The sequence below is a fragment of the Diabrotica undecimpunctata genome, chromosome 5 (assembly GCF_040954645.1).
Source record: "Diabrotica undecimpunctata isolate CICGRU chromosome 5, icDiaUnde3, whole genome shotgun sequence".
Taxonomy (NCBI): domain Eukaryota; kingdom Metazoa; phylum Arthropoda; class Insecta; order Coleoptera; family Chrysomelidae; genus Diabrotica; species Diabrotica undecimpunctata.
In genome coordinates, this window is record NC_092807.1 from 22,575,990 (window position 1) to 22,593,886 (window position 17,897).

At 34.6% G+C, this 17,897-nt stretch overlaps 1 protein-coding gene across 1 annotated transcript in view; it reads right to left on the minus strand.

Annotated features, from left to right (window-relative positions):
• Nucleotides 1–17,897, minus strand: part of Hil (peptidase hillarin) — a 163,658-nt gene that overhangs the window by 46,353 nt on the left and 99,408 nt on the right. The window contains exon 4 of the mRNA XM_072531652.1: nt 3,042–3,158. Coding sequence (XP_072387753.1) covers nt 3,042–3,158 — 117 coding nt within the window. The remainder of the gene's footprint in view (nt 1–3,041; nt 3,159–17,897) is intronic.

Consider the following 17,897-nt stretch of genomic DNA (forward strand, 5'->3'; position numbering starts at 1 on the left):
AGCGGGAGATTACAAGATATGATTTGAAGTTACAGCACATCCAACAGCTATAGGACTCTTAGAAGCATCTGTGTATACAATTTTGTCAAATCTGTTTTTGTTCAAAGGTTTGCCTTAGAAATAGTGGATTTGTCTGATGCTTTTATCATAATTAGTTAACGAGAGATTAATATTTGCTTTAAATTTATTCCAGGGAGGTTTAGGTGATATTAATATTGGAGATCTGGCTAAAAGATCGATGTTATTCAGGTGTGGTGAGAGATACTGCGGCATAGATTGAAGTTTAATAGGAGAGGGAGAGTTTAAAAGGTCATTACTTGATAATTTATAGGCTTGATTTTCGGTATTAGCTGAGATTCGAGACGGATATTTTAAAAGGAGTTACCGACGTAGCCAGAGGGGAAGTTCATTAGCTTTTCTGTATAAACTCTCTGCGGGGCTTGACCTGAAGGCTCCAAGGCAGATTCGAAGTGTAGTGTTGTGTACAGAATTAAGAAGATTGAAATCTGATGGGCTAGCTGACATATAAATGAAACTGCAGTGGTCTATTTTAGAACGAATAATCTATAAATCTGAAGTAAGGAGTCTTCGTCTGCACCCCAATGATGATTGGACGGAGTTTTTAATATGATAAGATTTGTCATACACTTAGTTTTGATATTTTTTAAATGGCATTTCCTTTTGGAATGAAATGGATTTATAGTACTGGCTGTCTTGCGAGAAAACTTAATGATTTTTGTCTTTTCAACAGAAATGTTAAATCTGCTTACTGAAGTCCATTCCAGCAATTATCCAGTAGCATTCTGAAGCAGTTTGCAAGTGGCAACAGTGTCTTTGCCTCGGCAGAAAATTATTAAATCATCTGCGTAGAGTGCAAACTTGACTTTAAGCTCATTTTTTTACATATATCGTTTAAAACAAATATTAAGAGTGTAGGACTTAATACCGACCCTTGGGGAATGCCATTAGTTTGTTTAAAAGTCCTAGAAATTTTGCCATTTTCTCTTACGTTAAAGGTTCTATTTGTTATAAATTGATTAATAAATGAAGATATCCACAAGGAAACTAAGTTCCTTTAAAAAGGATTTTAACAATTTTTTTTTAAATGAAGATATATTTCCAGATATACTGTACTCCTTGAGCTTAGCTGTAATAAGAGGCATATACAGAGTATCGAATACTTTTTCGATATAAAACGAAACGATTGATTTTGGAAGACTGCTAGATTGTCTGCTGTACATCGATGTGATTTAAAACTTGATTGTGCCAAATTTATTATTTTATATTTTTCTAGGTAACACAGGAGTCTTTTATTGATCTTTTTCTCCATAAGTTGCACATTGTACATGTGATAGAAATTGGTCTGTAGGAATTTGGATCAGTTGAAGATTAGCCTTGCTTTTTAAGAGGAATAATTATGGATTTTTGCCACAAATTTGGAAATAATTTTTTGGCCCATATTAAATTGTAAATTTTAAGCAGTTTACCTAGACTAGACCTAGAAATATTTTTAACAAAGATAAAGGGAATGTATTTGGACCTGCAGCTGAAGTTTTGCAACAGTACAGTGTGTCTGATAATTCTTATAATGAACGGTATATTTAGAGAAATTTGATCGGATTTTCTGCTATAAGATAAACTGGAGTTTAGATTAGTAGACATAGGAAGCTGCCAATTTGAAATAAGTCTATTTGTTACTTTCTTATTGAAATTTTCACCCAAGATGTTAACAATTTGTTGACTACAACGGACTGTGCTGTTTTGAGTAAGTATAGCAGATATTTTTGAATAAGTTTTCTTTCCTGGCATGTGTTTAATTTTTTTTCAAATTTTGCTTGTAGAAGTGTCAGTATTTATGGATGAGACGTGTTTTTTCCAAAAGTTTTTTTTGCTTTTTTTAATTACATACTTAGATTTGGCTCAAAATTTTTTAAAGTTAATTAGATTTGCTTTAGTGTTGTCTCTGCGTTATTTGTCCAGAGAGCATCTTTCATTCCACCAAGGTGTTGGTTTACGAGACGAAGAGGGTGGTATTTGTTCAATATTTGCTTCACCAGCGGACATTATACAGTTATTGAAAGCGCCAATATTTCCATCTGCATCTTCTGATAAATGAAGCTGATTTAGTTTGCTTTCAGTATATAATCGATTCAGTTAGCATTAGAAATGTTCCATTTTTTTAAAGGTCTCGAAATGTTTTGCTGATTTTTCAGATATTAAAATACGAAAATGATTACTGTCATTATAAAGATAAGGATAGTCAACGGATTTCCATGTGAGTTTAGGATATTTTTTTGGATGGCACAAACTTAAATCTATTGAGGAAAATGTACTGGTAGCAATATTAAGTTTTGGAATGATTATTCCTCATACAGGTATCGGTAATATTCAATACATTTTCGACAGTCTTTCCTCGTCCGAAGGTTTTTTCAGAACCCCACAATGTATTTTGGGCATTGAAATCTCCACCAAGAAGGAAAGGTGAAGAAAGTTGGTATATGAAGTTCACTAAATAGGCTTCGGATAAACTACAATTTGGAGGAATATAAATACTACAAACTGAAATTTTCTTTGCACACCAAATGTTAACGTCGATAGTTTCTAGGTTTGTGCAAATGGGAAGATGTTTGGAGTATAGATCATTGGATACGAATATGGATGTTCCACCGCTACCTCTAAGATAGTCAGTTCTCAAGAAATGATATCCTACAAAACCATTTAGAAGTCTTTTGTTGTCAGATATAAAATTCGTTTCTTGTAAACATACTATGTTGGCGGTAATATCAAGGTAACTTTTGAAGGTGTTCAAGTCTAGGGTTTATCTAATGTTAGTCCAACAATCCCACATGAAATACTGAACAATCTTCTCCAGAAGATAGATCTAGAAGGTCAGAACCTAGGTTTGAAATTAAGGTCACCAATAACATGTTTAAAAATTGGAGCTACAAATCGTGAATATAGCTACATACTCAGTTTTAGGCGTCAAGTATTACATAAAAGTAAAAGTTATTAAAAATTATTACAATAATAATTGTACGTACCCTAATTTCGTCCCTTATACGTTTGTCTTCCTCTTCCCTTTGTCTTTGGAATTTTCTAAACAAATCATCCTCTTCTTTTCTATGTCTCATTTCTAATTTTTTCTGTTCATCTCGATCCTGCAACACAAAAAAAATGGTTTAATGTAACTAATGAAAAAAACCAAACAAACAAAAATGTTATTTATTATCTTTCATTGGAGTTAATCATAATTTCAGTTGAAAATACATTTATTAATATATTATGTTTCTCTGAACACTGGCTCAGAGAAAACGAATTAACAACATTAAAGCTTGATGGGTATTTTTTAGAAATAATAATAATTGAAGATTTCAACATTGATTTCAAAAAGTTTCTAATGAACTAAACAGTTTCCGTGATCTAATTTCTACTTTTGGCTTAACCATAAATATTAATAAATTTACTACAATCTCAACTAGATCAGCAACTTGTTTAGATAACATCTTAACAAACATAAGCAATGAGATATTTGGTTGTACAGCTTGTCAAATTTAAGGTGATACTTGACAAATTTGTCCACTTGCGTAGAAAATTAAGTGAGAATGCATTCGGAGGAAAAGAGATACATAATGCGCTCGTTCTCTTCGCCTCGTTGGTACACTCCATACTACAAGTTTACAGAGAGTGACCTTATTTATTAATGGAACTTCTATGATATGTCTATATTGTATGTTATTTTGACGTTTCAATTATTCCTTCGGAAATTTTCCTGAAAATACAAAATATTTTGTTTTTATTACTTGGTAAAAAAATTCTTCTAATAATTATATTTTATTTGACTCATTAATATTGACCATTCAGTCATGTTGAAGCGGCAGTTTTTTCGAACACTTCTATAAATGTCTCGTTCTGTAATTTTATAAGAAGAATATTGGCAGAGATGAAAACTTTACATTTGCGTTACAGTAAACTGTATAAGAATAAAAGAACAGTAGTTAATCTTATACCTGGAACATGCCGACGAAAAATTTATTACATAATTTTTATACTAGAGTTGTCGTAATATTTTATATTATAGTCATATATTTTATTCTTCGGATCTTGGGCATTTTAGCATTTTAGTAAGTCATAAATATTTTAATCTATTGTTTATTTCTTTACAATAGAATAATACCAGCCCCGTTGGGATGGCAGATCTCATTCTTTTGTTAGGCGTCGAAAATGATGTAGAAGCATCTTCTTCTATATTTTTCATTTCACGAGAGTTCCTTTTTTTAGTGGCTATACTTACTCCCATTGCTAATTAAGCGCGCTCTTGAACTTTTTTAAAATCTTTAACATGCGGATTTTGCATCGCTTCTCTCTGCATAAAAATAATTACATTTGCTTTTGTCCAGACAAGACTTTGCCTTCTAATTTTGAATGAAAATCCATGTTTATAATTTAAAATACTTAACAATAATTATTTAAAAAGTCAAATCTATTGTAATACGATATTTCTTCAACACACAGTAAATTTAAACATAAGTAAAATAAAAAAAAACTTTGTCACAGACTATACAAGTACCTTGCACTTCGAAGGGCCAAGAAATAATAAGGACGAATGGTGTTGTGGTCGAATGCGCATCGTGGGTGGAGCCTAATTTCAAATCGGCCAAGTATCACGTTAAATTTGACAAGCAATAGAATTGTGGACCCATGTATTTCTGCTCAATTTCTCTACTTAAAAACAAAATCTGAAAAAAGTCATAGTGCTAATACATACAGAAGACATTATAACAAGTAATGGCATCCTGATGTTAAAACAGTCGTTAAATAACGTTGACTGGGTTTCAGTTGTTTCTCTCAAAACAGCAACAGAATTATCTCAATTTATTACCGAAATGTATGTAAAGTTAACTGAAATTAATTTTCCAATAAAAAAATCACGAACTCATTGTAAAGCTCCAATTTCTTGGTTTGATGATGAATTTATAGTAATGCGAGAAAATCTTTCCACGGTCATGATAATTGCTGATGCTACAAAATAATATAGTGAGTATAAAAAGTTTAAGAAGCAATCCACAAGGAAACTAAGTTCCTGTAGCTGGCTGTATACCATGTATAACAAAAAATTTGTTATCCTTTATAAAAGGTATATAAATTAAAAAAACAAAACGTTTTCGGAATCCATATTCCATCATCAGTGTCTAGGTGTACATGTTTTGAGCTACTAAATATCTGGGTAAAAACCCGTTAAAAGTTATAGGTTACAATTTAGTTTACATTATTTAGTCTTATATATTAGGATGTTAAAGTTACCAGTGGATTTGATAACATGGCAACGTACGACTACACATGAAATTGCTGGTCCTGAGACAAAGTGTCTACGAGGACTTGATGATAGCAACTGATTGACCAATTAGGTCAAGTAGGATCAAGTGGTATACAAACTCGTCTTCAAACTCGTTAAAATATTTTCATGCTTCATAAATTGTTAAGGCCCTGTACTGACAATAGAAAAATCATGGCTTAGTTTAAACATTTTTCAGTATTGTTAACAGATACAGCTGGTTTGAAATGCAGTGACAATCGAAACATCTACTATTAAACAATTTGACCAATTCAACAATATTTTATATTTAAAATCGCAAAATATTTTATTACTCACTTAAACAATAATTGAAACTTGCTTTTACAAAGATTGTTTTATCTTTGAAACTGTAATTATATAGTCATTCGCATACAAAGCACTGATTAGAATTATTTTTGAGAATTTCTAACTACTGGATTTAAAACGGATTTGTAATTCAGTATTATTTTGTTTGCCAGTCTCTTAAGTGTAATACGAGTAAGCAGATCAGATTGACACCAAAATCCAAAGAAATAGTTTAAATATGTACAAACACTATTTCCCGAAAATAATCCAATCAATATTAAACAACGTTTGAGTGAAACTACTGAAGTATCTGTACCCACTGTAGAGAGGATAATTCAACAAGCCAATATGTTAACAAACGCAGATTCAAATAATCCACAAGAATTTCGAGCTACAGCATAAAATTAATTAAAATAACATTTATTAATAAATAAATTAATTCATGATCATCATCATTGGTGCTACAGCCCTATAAAAGAGCCTCGACCTTCCCAAGTCTATTACGCCAGTCAGTTTTATCCATTGCCAACTGTTGCCAGTTTGCTGCGCCTATTTGTCTACCATCCTCATCTACACCATCCCTCCATCTGAGTTTTGGTCTACCCCTACTTTTACTTCCCACAGGTTGTGACAAAAGGATTCTTCTAGGAGGGTTGTTCTGCTGTGATCTTGCCAGATGTCCTGCCCATCTTAGTCTTCCTATTTTTATAAAGGATACTACGTCTTTACCACCAAATATATTTTTATATCTGTGATATATCTCGTAGTTGTACCTCTTTCTCCAAACACCATTTTCACAGATGCCACCAAATATTCTTCTCAGGATCCTTCGTTCAAATATAAGCAGGAGATTTTCATCTGCCTTGGAAATGGTCCATGTCTCCGACCAATATGTCAACACTGGTTGTATAAGGGTTTTGTATATGGTTATTTTTGTTTTTTGGCTTAAGTTTCTGCTTCTCATATGTCTACTCAGTCCAAAATAGCATTTGTTTGCTAGGATTATTCTTCGCTTGATTTCTTTCGTCATGACGTTCTCCTTGGTGATCAGGGAGCCTAAGTATGTGAATTTGTCCACCACTTCAAAGGTAGAATTATCAACCGTGAATTGGTGGCCGATGTTTCTGGCTCTATTGTTGGGTGTTGATGCCATTATCTTAGTTTTATCTTCATTTAGTTGCAGGCCCATATTTTTTGAGGCGTTTGACAAGGTGGTATACATTTCTTCTATCTTGCGTGTTGTGCGGGCAACTAGATCAACATCATCTGCATATGCCAAAATTTGGGATGATTTATTAAAAATGTTTCCTCTGCTGTCTATTTGGGCATCCCTGACCGCCTTTTCCAAAGCTATGTTAAAAAGGAGACACGCCAGCGCATCTCCCTGTCGCAGCCCAACATGCGTTTCAAATGCCTGTGATTGTTCGCCCTGTATTTCGACTTTGCAAACAACTTTACGCATTGTAGCCTTAAATAATCTTATCAGTTTATCGGGGATGTGGAATTCATCCATGGCTTCATACAATTTATTTCTTAGGACACTATCATAGGCCGATTTAAAATCTACGAAAAGATGGTATGTGTCGATATTGAATTCATTGGTTTTTTCCAGTATTTGCCTTAGCACAAAGATCTGGTCTGTTGTTAATCGACCAGGCCTAAAACCACTTTGATATTCGCCAAGAAGCTCCTCTGAATATTCACTCAGGCGACCATATAAAATACTCGAAAATATTTTGTATGCTGTAATAAGGAGGGTTATTCCCCTATAGTTTCTACATTTTAATTCATCGCCCTTTTTGTGTAGCGGGCAAACGATCCCAATACACCACTCTTCTGGGATTTGTTCCTCATTCCAGGCTCTCAGTATGATTTTATATATATAATTAGTCAGAGTAGCACCTCCACATTTAATAAGTTCCGCGGGTATACCATCACTTCCTGGAGATTTATTATTTTTTAGGTGTTTTATTGCATCAAAAATAAATTAATTAATTAACATAAAATGCTAAATTGAAAGCAACTGTGGCAGATGTGAGAGACTACGACAAACATTTCATTAAAAACACGATTTACCATTTTTATGAGTCTAAAGATTTTGCAGAAAAGGTTTGAAGAGAAGTACGAGTGGACTGGAAGTAAGAGTTCTCCCTACAGTATTGTAAAATATTTTAGATTTAAATAAAAAAAACGTAAGATTGTTCATTTAGAAGTGAATGAGTAAAAGTTAAAAGAGAGAGAGAGATACGGTAATAATCTTCCAACCCGTTAAACCAGTGTGGAAGATTATGACCAAAACCCACTTTGTAAGAACAATAATAAGAAAGAACATAACAGGAATTGCAGCATTAACGGTTTTCACATATCTGTATATTTATTATTTTATATCTTAATCAGTTTTGTTAGTTTAAACAATCAGTTTATAAGCAGAGATTTTTATTATATAGTGTTTTTACAATCTATTCATTACGCATTCCACAACGTGTATAGATGGGTGTTTGTTATAATTTAGCAATCCAGTTGGCGTGCTTTGAAGGATATTGTTTAATTTTTAATTCTAATGGCGGTTTTACTACACGAAGTGTCCGTCCCAGATAAATATAAAGAGGCGTTTATCTACTGGATTATCATTAATAATTGACTTTATTGAAGACAAAAATGTAATAAATTACCCGTATTAAAATTAACATAAAAATGGCTTTCACTATCATTTAAATATCCTCTGTAATATTTTTGGGCATGTCCATAATAGTAATGCCAGTTATCTCTATCGTTAATCTCGTTGAACTCTATGTCGAGTACACGTTTTAAATAGTTGATGGATTCAACCGATAATTGATGAATTGCTCTTTTTCAACTTTTCGCAAAATTTATTGTTCACTCACGACAGCATTATAGCCCAGGGAAGTAAGCAAAATACACTATTTTTTGACTATACTTTAACTAATATGTAACAACTGTTTTAGGTTATATATGGGTAAAGTAACAAAAGTTATGCAAATTCATTCAAATTTATTTATTAACAATTTTAGTAAAAGGTTGCGCATTTTTAGAATTTTCGTCTATAAGTAAAAACCATTAAATATTATCAGAAAACTAAAAAAATAATTACGATATTACGTAATATAGCCAAAGCTTTTCAACCTAGCTCTAGAAGACGTCTTCAAAACTACAAATTGGTCAACCTATGGCATTAACGTTAACGGAAACAAGTTAAAACACCTCAGATTCGCTGACGACATAGTGATTATAGCGAGCACATTCGAGGAACTGCAAATTATGATGGGGAACTAGCAGCCAGCTACCAATACGTCGGCCTAAAAATGAATATGAAAAAAACAAAAATAAACACAGATGACCCCAGACGTATAACTATAAATGGCAGTGAGATAGAACAAATCCAGGAATATATCTACCTAGGCCAAATCCTGAGACTTGACAAAGAGAACCAAAGTGCGGAAATTACTAGAAGAGCAAGACTAGCATGGGCAGGATTTAGAAAACTCAGATGGATACTTAAGAACCGCAAAATACCCCAATATTTGAGGAGCAAAGTGTTCAACCAATGCATCCTTCCTATCATGACATATGGATATCAAACCTGGACCCTAACCAAGACAAACATCAGATAAAAACGTCAGATAAAAAGAGGAACGACAACAAATTGGAAATATGTTGCTAAGGATAGAGACCGATGGAAGGAGTTGGGAGAGGCCTATGTCCAAACATGGGCGACAGAAGGCTAAGAAGAAGAAGAAAAAAATAATCAGTAGTGTATTAAAGAGCCTCTACAAAATTAGAAAAAAACCAAGTATTATTAAATTTCTAGAATAATTTGAATAATTTCAGTGTTTTAGTATTTTTTGGTAGAAATCTTCTTCTTACGGCCTTCTTCTCTTTTAAGTGATTCCATTAGTTTTTAAAAGTCTAATATTGTCCATTCTCTGTTGCTACGTATCCAGATTAATAGCCGTCGACTAGGACCACGTCTTTCTGCTATTTTCACTTTCATTAAAAGCTGGACCCATGTCTGTTACCCCTTGTCCGAGGAAAGATTTGTTTGTTGTTTTGATAATTTCACGACCAATATTCATACGCTTTAAAACTTCTTTATTTTTAGCATGGTCGGTTCTTGAGATTTTTAACAGGGCAAATTAAATATCTCCATACGGTCAATACCACTCAGCTGCTAGGCATCACTGTTAACAATTGCTGTGCGTGACCTTCAAATCAGTTTATCATTATCATTCGGGCTTCACAACCCTATGTTGGCTTAAGCCTCTTCAATAATTTTCCTCCAGTCTTCCCTATCCATCGCCTTTCTCCAACAATTACGTATTTTCATTTTACTCATTTCTCCTTCGATGTTATCAATGCATCTTTTTCCCGGTCTTTCTTTTCTCAGTCTTTGCCCAATGGGTCTATATCAAGTAGTATTTTTCCTACTGGATCATTCTCAAATCAGTAACCTTTCCATATCATCATCCTCCAAATAGATGGATATACTATCGGCATCGATCTAGAGTAACATGATGCAGCTGTACCACTTTCTTGTACAATAGAAGTACAAATAAAGTCAACTCGTACACACCGATAAGCTTTCTGCTCACCTTAATTGTACAATATTTGAATGACTCATTACCAATAAACTTATATAGAAAAGAAATTCATTTCTATACACAAAATTGGCCTCATAGCACAAAATATTTGACACACTAGTGATATCATAGAAATGGAAACAATATAAAAGCAAGAATAGAAGGGAAGGAAATGTGCGCTTCAATCTTGTCAGATATATAAAAGTTTGAGATAAGGTATGACATTTTAAAGTTGCCGCTACACAAAGATGTACTATAAGAACTAATATGTCGGCAAGTTCAGAATGACTCAGTCCTGATCTCTTCCGATAATAAAGCAGCTCTAAAAGTCCTCAGTTCAATGCAAATTGATTCCCAACTTGTGTGGGACTGTTTGGATACCGTTTCCCACGTTAGAAGTCGAAATAGACTGATACTAGGGCACCAAAGGTACATAGGCAATAAAAAGGCTGATAAGCTGGCTCGAAAAGGCGTATTAATTAGAACATTCAGCCAAATTCGCAGCCGAGTTACTGACTCACAACCGAAAAACTGCGAGAGTGATAGTGGGGCTGCTGAATGGACACTGTAGGCTCAAAACATTTGAGCTGGACGGAAGAAGATAGTTGTCGATTTGGTCTAGAAGAGGAAACCGCTCCTCGCGTTCTTTATATCAGTGTGAGGGGCCTCATACGGTATCTAGAACTCGGAGAGGAAAAACCAAAAGCATCAGTCTATATGAAACAACTCTCAAGACTGTGGAAACTCATTGAGAGAATCGGGCTGGATGAGGAGCTTTAGATGACAAAGGGAAGTAACGTATCACTAAAGGTCAGAGTGTGTTAGGACGAGAATCGTCCTAGTTGTAGTCTGTAATGGCATTGTGGATTATTATAAAGATGCGACCACACCAGCAGTTGTATTTTATTAAAGAATCTATGTAAATCAACGCTGTTACCAAGCTCAAATCGACGTTTTTGTTTAAATGGTCGTATATCAATCATCTGATAGGTACTATTACGATAGCCTTGCTACACCCCTGACGGAAAATGCTACTGACGGAACAAACGTAAGCGAACCGTATATAAGAGCGATTACAATTCAAATAAATGAGTTACAAATAAAAAATTGTACGGTTAAGTAAATAAATGTTGAAATTTAATTGTGATTTTAGTGTTAGTGTTATTTTAAAATAAACATTAAAATAATGTTTATTTTAATTTATTTGCAGAAGAATGTAAATAAATTAAAATAAACATTATTAGAATGTTTCCACATAACAATAAACTTCGTAGAAACGTTTTAAAAGAAAGTTGTTCGGTTTTTTTTTAACAGAGTACTAAATATTAATGCTGCCAATAAATAGCCATACCTTAATAGAGTCAAGATGTGAGTTAAATGGAATTAGTACTATTGTATGATACCGTATGGGAATATTTTGTATAAAATCCAAGTGTTTTATACATAAATAATTATTTTTCTGAATTAATCTTAATTTTTACCGCAGATCTTCAACGTTGAGGTTAATGTTAGGTATAAAGACTTTCAATTTTTTTTTTCGTTTATTTCATGACATCTATACCACTTTATTTTTGTCATATTTTTATCCTGATATAGAAAAGTATTTAAATTCACTGTTATAACTGAGTCGTGACATTTATTAAATCGTTTTCAAATTTTTAAGTATTGACATTCAGATGATCTGATTAATTGTGAATAATATTTCTTCGGATTTTAACAATGAAATTGAATATATGAATACGTAATCTGAAAGTCAGATCATCATCAATGGTAACTAATGTCATGTTCAATATTATGTATAAAATGGAACGCCTACTGGAATCCGGCGTTCCTACACCAATACAGCGGCGTACGAACACGTAAATATACTAATACATAATAAAAAATTATGTATTAGTATATTTACGTGTTACGTAATATTTACGTACTACTGGAGATCTTAATGCAAAAATAGGGAAAGAAAATATATATAGTCCATACATCGGAAAATGCAGTGCTCATGACGTCACCAACGACAATGGAAATAGAATAATAGGATTTGCAGCATCCAAGGGCATGGTCGTTGGAAGTACCTACTTCCCCCATAAGAATATCCACAAAGTAACATGGACGTCACCTGATGGTACAACCAAAAATCAAATAGATCACATCCTAATAGAAACCAGGCACTTCTATAATCTAATGGATGTACGTACTTATCGTGGAGCTAATATAGATTCAGACCACTTCTTAGTAGGCGCAAAAATAAGAGCAAGAATCTCAAATGCAAAAAAAGAAAAGGGCAAGAAAAGTACTCGCTACAATTTAAAACTCTTGAAAGAGCCCCGTGCACTAGAAAGGTATCAAAATTACCTTGAACATGAAAGCACAACAGATGAGAATTTAACAGCTAGCGAGCAATGGGATATATGTAGAAGAACAATTAAGGAAGCGGCAAACAACGGAATACTGGGCGGAACAATTAAGGAAGCGGATAAGGAGCAAATGTACAAAGATCTTAGGAAGGAGGAAAAACGCATACATCGAAGGAAAAAGCGGACCTTCGAAAACCAGATTATGCAAGAGCTTCAATCATTAAAGGGGCAAAATGAAACTAGAAAGTTCTATAATATCCTAAATAAGACAAGAAAAGAATTTAAACCACGGCTGACGATGTGTAGAGACAAAAATGGACATATAGTCAGTACCGCTGACGCAGTACAAAGCAGATGGGTTGAGCACTTCAAAGAACTACTTGGTACCGAAGTGGAAAATGATGCGTCACCCCAAAAACCAAGAAATAACACTCACGTAGAACCTCCTTCAATATTTGAAGTGAAAGACGCAATCACACGACTCAAAAATAGCAAGTCCCCAGGAGTGGATTGTATCCCCGCAGAGCTCATCAAACATGGAGGTAACAGCATTATGCACCAAATTCACAACATAATAGTCAAAGTCTGGGAAGAAGAACAAATGCCAGAGGAATGGTGCACTGGAATCATATGTCCACTGCACAAAAAGGGAGATTTGTTGGAATGTAAAAATTATAGGGGTATAACTCTTCTGAATACAATGTACAAAATATTCTCCAACACCCTGTACAGCCGTTTAAGTACGTACGTGGAAGAAATCCTTGGTGAGTATCAAAGCGGTTTTAGGCCAGGTAGGTCAACAATTGACCAGATTTTTGTGCTACGTCAAATCTTAGAAAAAACCAATAAATTTAATATTGACACGTTCCATCTCTTTGTGGACTTTAAGTCAGCGTATGATAGCGTCCTAAGAGGTAAATTATACGAAGCCATGAATGAACTTAACATTCCCCATAAATTAATAAGGCTCGTAAAAACAACTATGAGTAAAGTGATCTGCAGAGTGCAAATACAAGGCGATATGTCACAAGCGTTTGAAACATATGCAGGGTTACGGCAGGGAGACGCGCTGGCGTGCCTTCTCTTTAATATAGCGTTAGAAAAGACTATAAGAGATGCCGAGTTACACAATAGGGGAACAATCTTTAATAAATCAACGCAGATTATGGCTTACGCTGACGATCTGGATTTGATCGCACGTACTACACGAGGACTTAGAGAGATGACTTCCACCTTCTTGACAGCCGCACAAAATATGGGCCTTAAAATAAACGAGGAAAAAACCAAAATGTTAGCATCTATTCCAAATAACAGAGATAGAGCTAGAAACGCCGAAGAAAACTTCAGTATAGACCAATATAATTTTGAGGTAGTAAATAAGTTTACATATTTGGGTTCTCTCATAACAAACGATAATGACACATCTGAAGAAGTAAAACGGAGGGTACTGCTAGCAAACAAATGTTATTTTGGACTAAGCAAGCAGCTAAAAAACAGAAATTTAAGCCAGAAAACCAAACTAATAATATATAGAACACTCATCCTACCAGTGCTGACATATGGGTCAGAAACATGGACCATCTCCAAAACAGACGCAAATCTTCTGCTCGTCTTCGAAAGGAAGATACTAAGAAGAATAATGGGAGCATTCTGTGAGAATGGTATTTGGAGAAGGCGATATAATTTCGAATTGTACGAGAAGTATAAAAAAATAGTAAATGGTAGAGATGTAATATCCTTCATAAAAATAGGTAGGCTTAGATGGGCTGGACATGTGTCAAGAGCAAATGAAAATTACCCACCCAGACGAACTCTATTATCGGTCCCAGTGGGAAATAGGAGTAGAGGCAGACCACGACTGAGATGGAGGGACGGTGTGGACGAGGACGCAAGGAAAATCGGCGCGGCAAATTGGCAACGGTTGGCGATGAACAGAAACGACTGGCGAAATAGACTGGGGAAGGTCAAGGCTCAACTAGAGCTGTAGCACCACTGATGATGATGATAATAAAAAATTAACATTTTAAACCCTGCAGTCGTGACGCGAAAAAAGTTACACTAGTCGTGACCACGGTCTCTCAAACCGTGTTTCTTTTTTAGCCTTGTAGTTGGGGAAAAAAAAACAAACATATATTATTTCTTTCTTAAAATACTTATTACAATATATAAATAGAAGATTAAGTTTTTCGTTTTTTTTTCCAGTCGTACATTACATAATGACCTGTAGCTCCTGTTTTCTCTGCTATTGGTGATTGAAAATTAGGCTCTGAGGCACAAGTCAGTTCTCACAGTCACCACCTTATTATAGGCAAGTGAATATCAACTGACTTTCTGAGCATATGTGCATGTCAGTTGATTGACAAGTGTATATAGGAAAATTCTCCGAGGTACGAGATTATCTTTTTCGGTGTTGAAATTATAAATAACCTAGCTATTAATTCCTGATGCATATAAAGTGTAGAGTGTAAAAACAATTGACCACCTTCTTGTATTTCTCGAGACATTATTATTCCCTGCCGTCATGTTTTTTATCTTACCTCTAAACTTATTAAATAAACTTATAATATCCTCACTACTCACGTCCTAATAAAATATTAGGACGTGAGTAGTGACCACGGTGTGAGAGACCAAGTTTCGAAAACAATAGCTGATACCGCACAGACAAAGACTTGCTAGCAACTGAACACACTACAGGCTGAAAGGTCGACTCTAGTTAAGAAGCTACTGGGATGGGCGGCTTACACATTCTGTTGGTAAAAAAATTGTCACGACTGCAGGGTTCAATTATGTATAGCTATAATGTGTATCCAAGGAAAGGTCGAAGGTCGAAGATCACTAGGAAGATCCTCAACAAGATGGATCGATCATATTACAGGAATATGCGAAGGACCTATGAATGAGTTAAAAGAAATGGTTATAAGGTTGAATGCTTGAATAAATGAACTTTGATCAAATGAAAGGCAGATATCGAGCACAGTTTTATTAATTAAATCTTGCCCAAGTACTTTCGCTTCCTAGAGCATCTTCACGGGCATTTCGTCAATTTTCGCCTATCCAACAATCATAGAATGTCATAAACATAAAATTGTAAATAACACTACACTACACAAGGACAAACAATTAAAATTTTTTTTTGAACCTATTCTCTATCCTTCCATTGTTGGATGTAGGTCTCCTCCCATATTTCCCTATCTTGAGCTGTTCTCTGCCATGTGGGACCTCCTTGTTTCCTGATGTCATCTTTCCACCTTATCTGTGGTCTGCCTCTTGATTTCTTTGCATTGTATGGACGCCACTTTCCGATGGCATTATTCCATCGTCCGTCTTGGAGACGTTCATTGTGTCCAGCCCATTTCCATTTCAGTTTTGCTGCTTGTTCTATCGCGTCTACTGTCTTTGTTCTGGTTCTGATCCACTGGTTACGTTTTCTATCTTTAAGTGATATACCCAACATTTGTCTCTCCATCGCTCTTTGTGGCGGTCTTAGCTTGCGTGGAGGAGGAGCTCTGAACTGAGTAGGGGTTCTTCTGTACTTCACGGAAGACAGACTGGGCGGGGGATGTCCTCAACCTCGACACGGCGCGTCCCATATGGCTGATAGGGAAAGTTCCTGTAGATATGCAGGACAGGTACGAATAAGGCATTGCCAAATAAATACCCGCGGATCAACTGAGGATAGACATTAGGCAGCAGTAATGTCATTACTGGATTAAGGCTATGGGAAGTAAAAAATTATTTTAGTTTCGCCTATTTTAAAAACCTCCTCAACTTATTCAGTTAAAGACTATTACACTTACCAAAAATAGATCACTTGAGAAAAGCACTCTGGCCGAAACAGCTGTAGTGATAATAATTTAAAATAAATTTTGTGGAAGTGTTGAAAACAAAATAGTAGATAAAATGAATTTCCATCAAGTAACAGTACACAATCTACTAATACTTCAACATCGAACTACACCTTGCTTTGACAAAGATTAGAACTTAGACAATTAGAGTTTTGAAAAACCACTTAGAAGTGTGGTTCTCGTCTTATGTGGAGAAGAAACATTCACAAGATGAATGATTTATGAATTGTCGTATGCCTCCTATCCTCAAGGGGTTCATGAATAAAATCGGACTGACAGAAAGAGCGAATTCTAGATTTTGTCAGGCTGAAAACGAGACGGCGGAATACGTTCTGGGCATCTGCCCAGGGTTGTATACGATAAGTATCACTGAAGGTCAGAAAAAAATATATAAACCCAAAAAAAGCTCCAAGGTATGATCTAATCATCGGAGAAGTATTAAAGAAGTTACCATGGAAAGCTATAATCAAGCTGACCAATTTACCATGTCTTCAGGCTCTGGAAAGTGGCAGAAATTATCATGATCGCGGAAACCAGGAGAACCTGCTAACGAAGTAGCGTCCTATAGAGTATAGACCAATCTTACTACTCCAGATGATACCAAAATTGTTTGAATAATTTTTATTGAAAAGATTGAATTGATAAACTGGAAACAGGTAAAACGGAAATATAGTTTTGTAGTATGACAGTACACAGTAAGTAGTACGACATTTTCGTATTTACTTGTTTAGGTTTCACTATTATAATCATAAAAGTTCCATGACCACAATAATTTTTATTCGATTTTTAGACTAAAGAACATGCGTAGTCAGGACAATGATCAGCAGAACTATTACGAACGCGATTCATTAACAAGGCGATTCTCTTGATGTATATAAAAAAGAGGAAGAAGTATTTTTAAAAGAGTTCATATTTTACGTAATATCAAATAAAATACAAACTGACATAACCGTTACCCATAATAATTCATTTCCTTTCCGATGAATGGTACACCCGTCTATGTTATTACATGTTTTCTTGTTGTTAAAGAGATTGCGTTTTAGTCAAGAGTTTCTTAGTTTCACAACCTGCAAAGGAAACATTGTTATAGCATATTTACTTAGTAAATATGACGTCACTTGACGTCGTCACTGAATTTGTTTAATCGCTCGAAGATTTGGGCGTATATAAATATTAATCATAGCACGAGACGCTAGCAGTGGGTGGGTGCTTATTTTATAGTGAAAATGTTGTTAGTAGACTTCGTTGTAAGGTTTCGTTTATTTAGTTTTATAAAGAATTTGGGAGGTATTTGCTGTAAAAGGTTGCGAAGAACTGTTCTTTAGCCTTGGGGATCATAAATAAAACAACTTTTATTTTGAATATTACTACAATATTTGAAAGAATGATACATTGAAAGCGTAACAAATGATACACATATTTGGAAATTATACACCTGCTCGTAAATAATTTCCGAAAAATT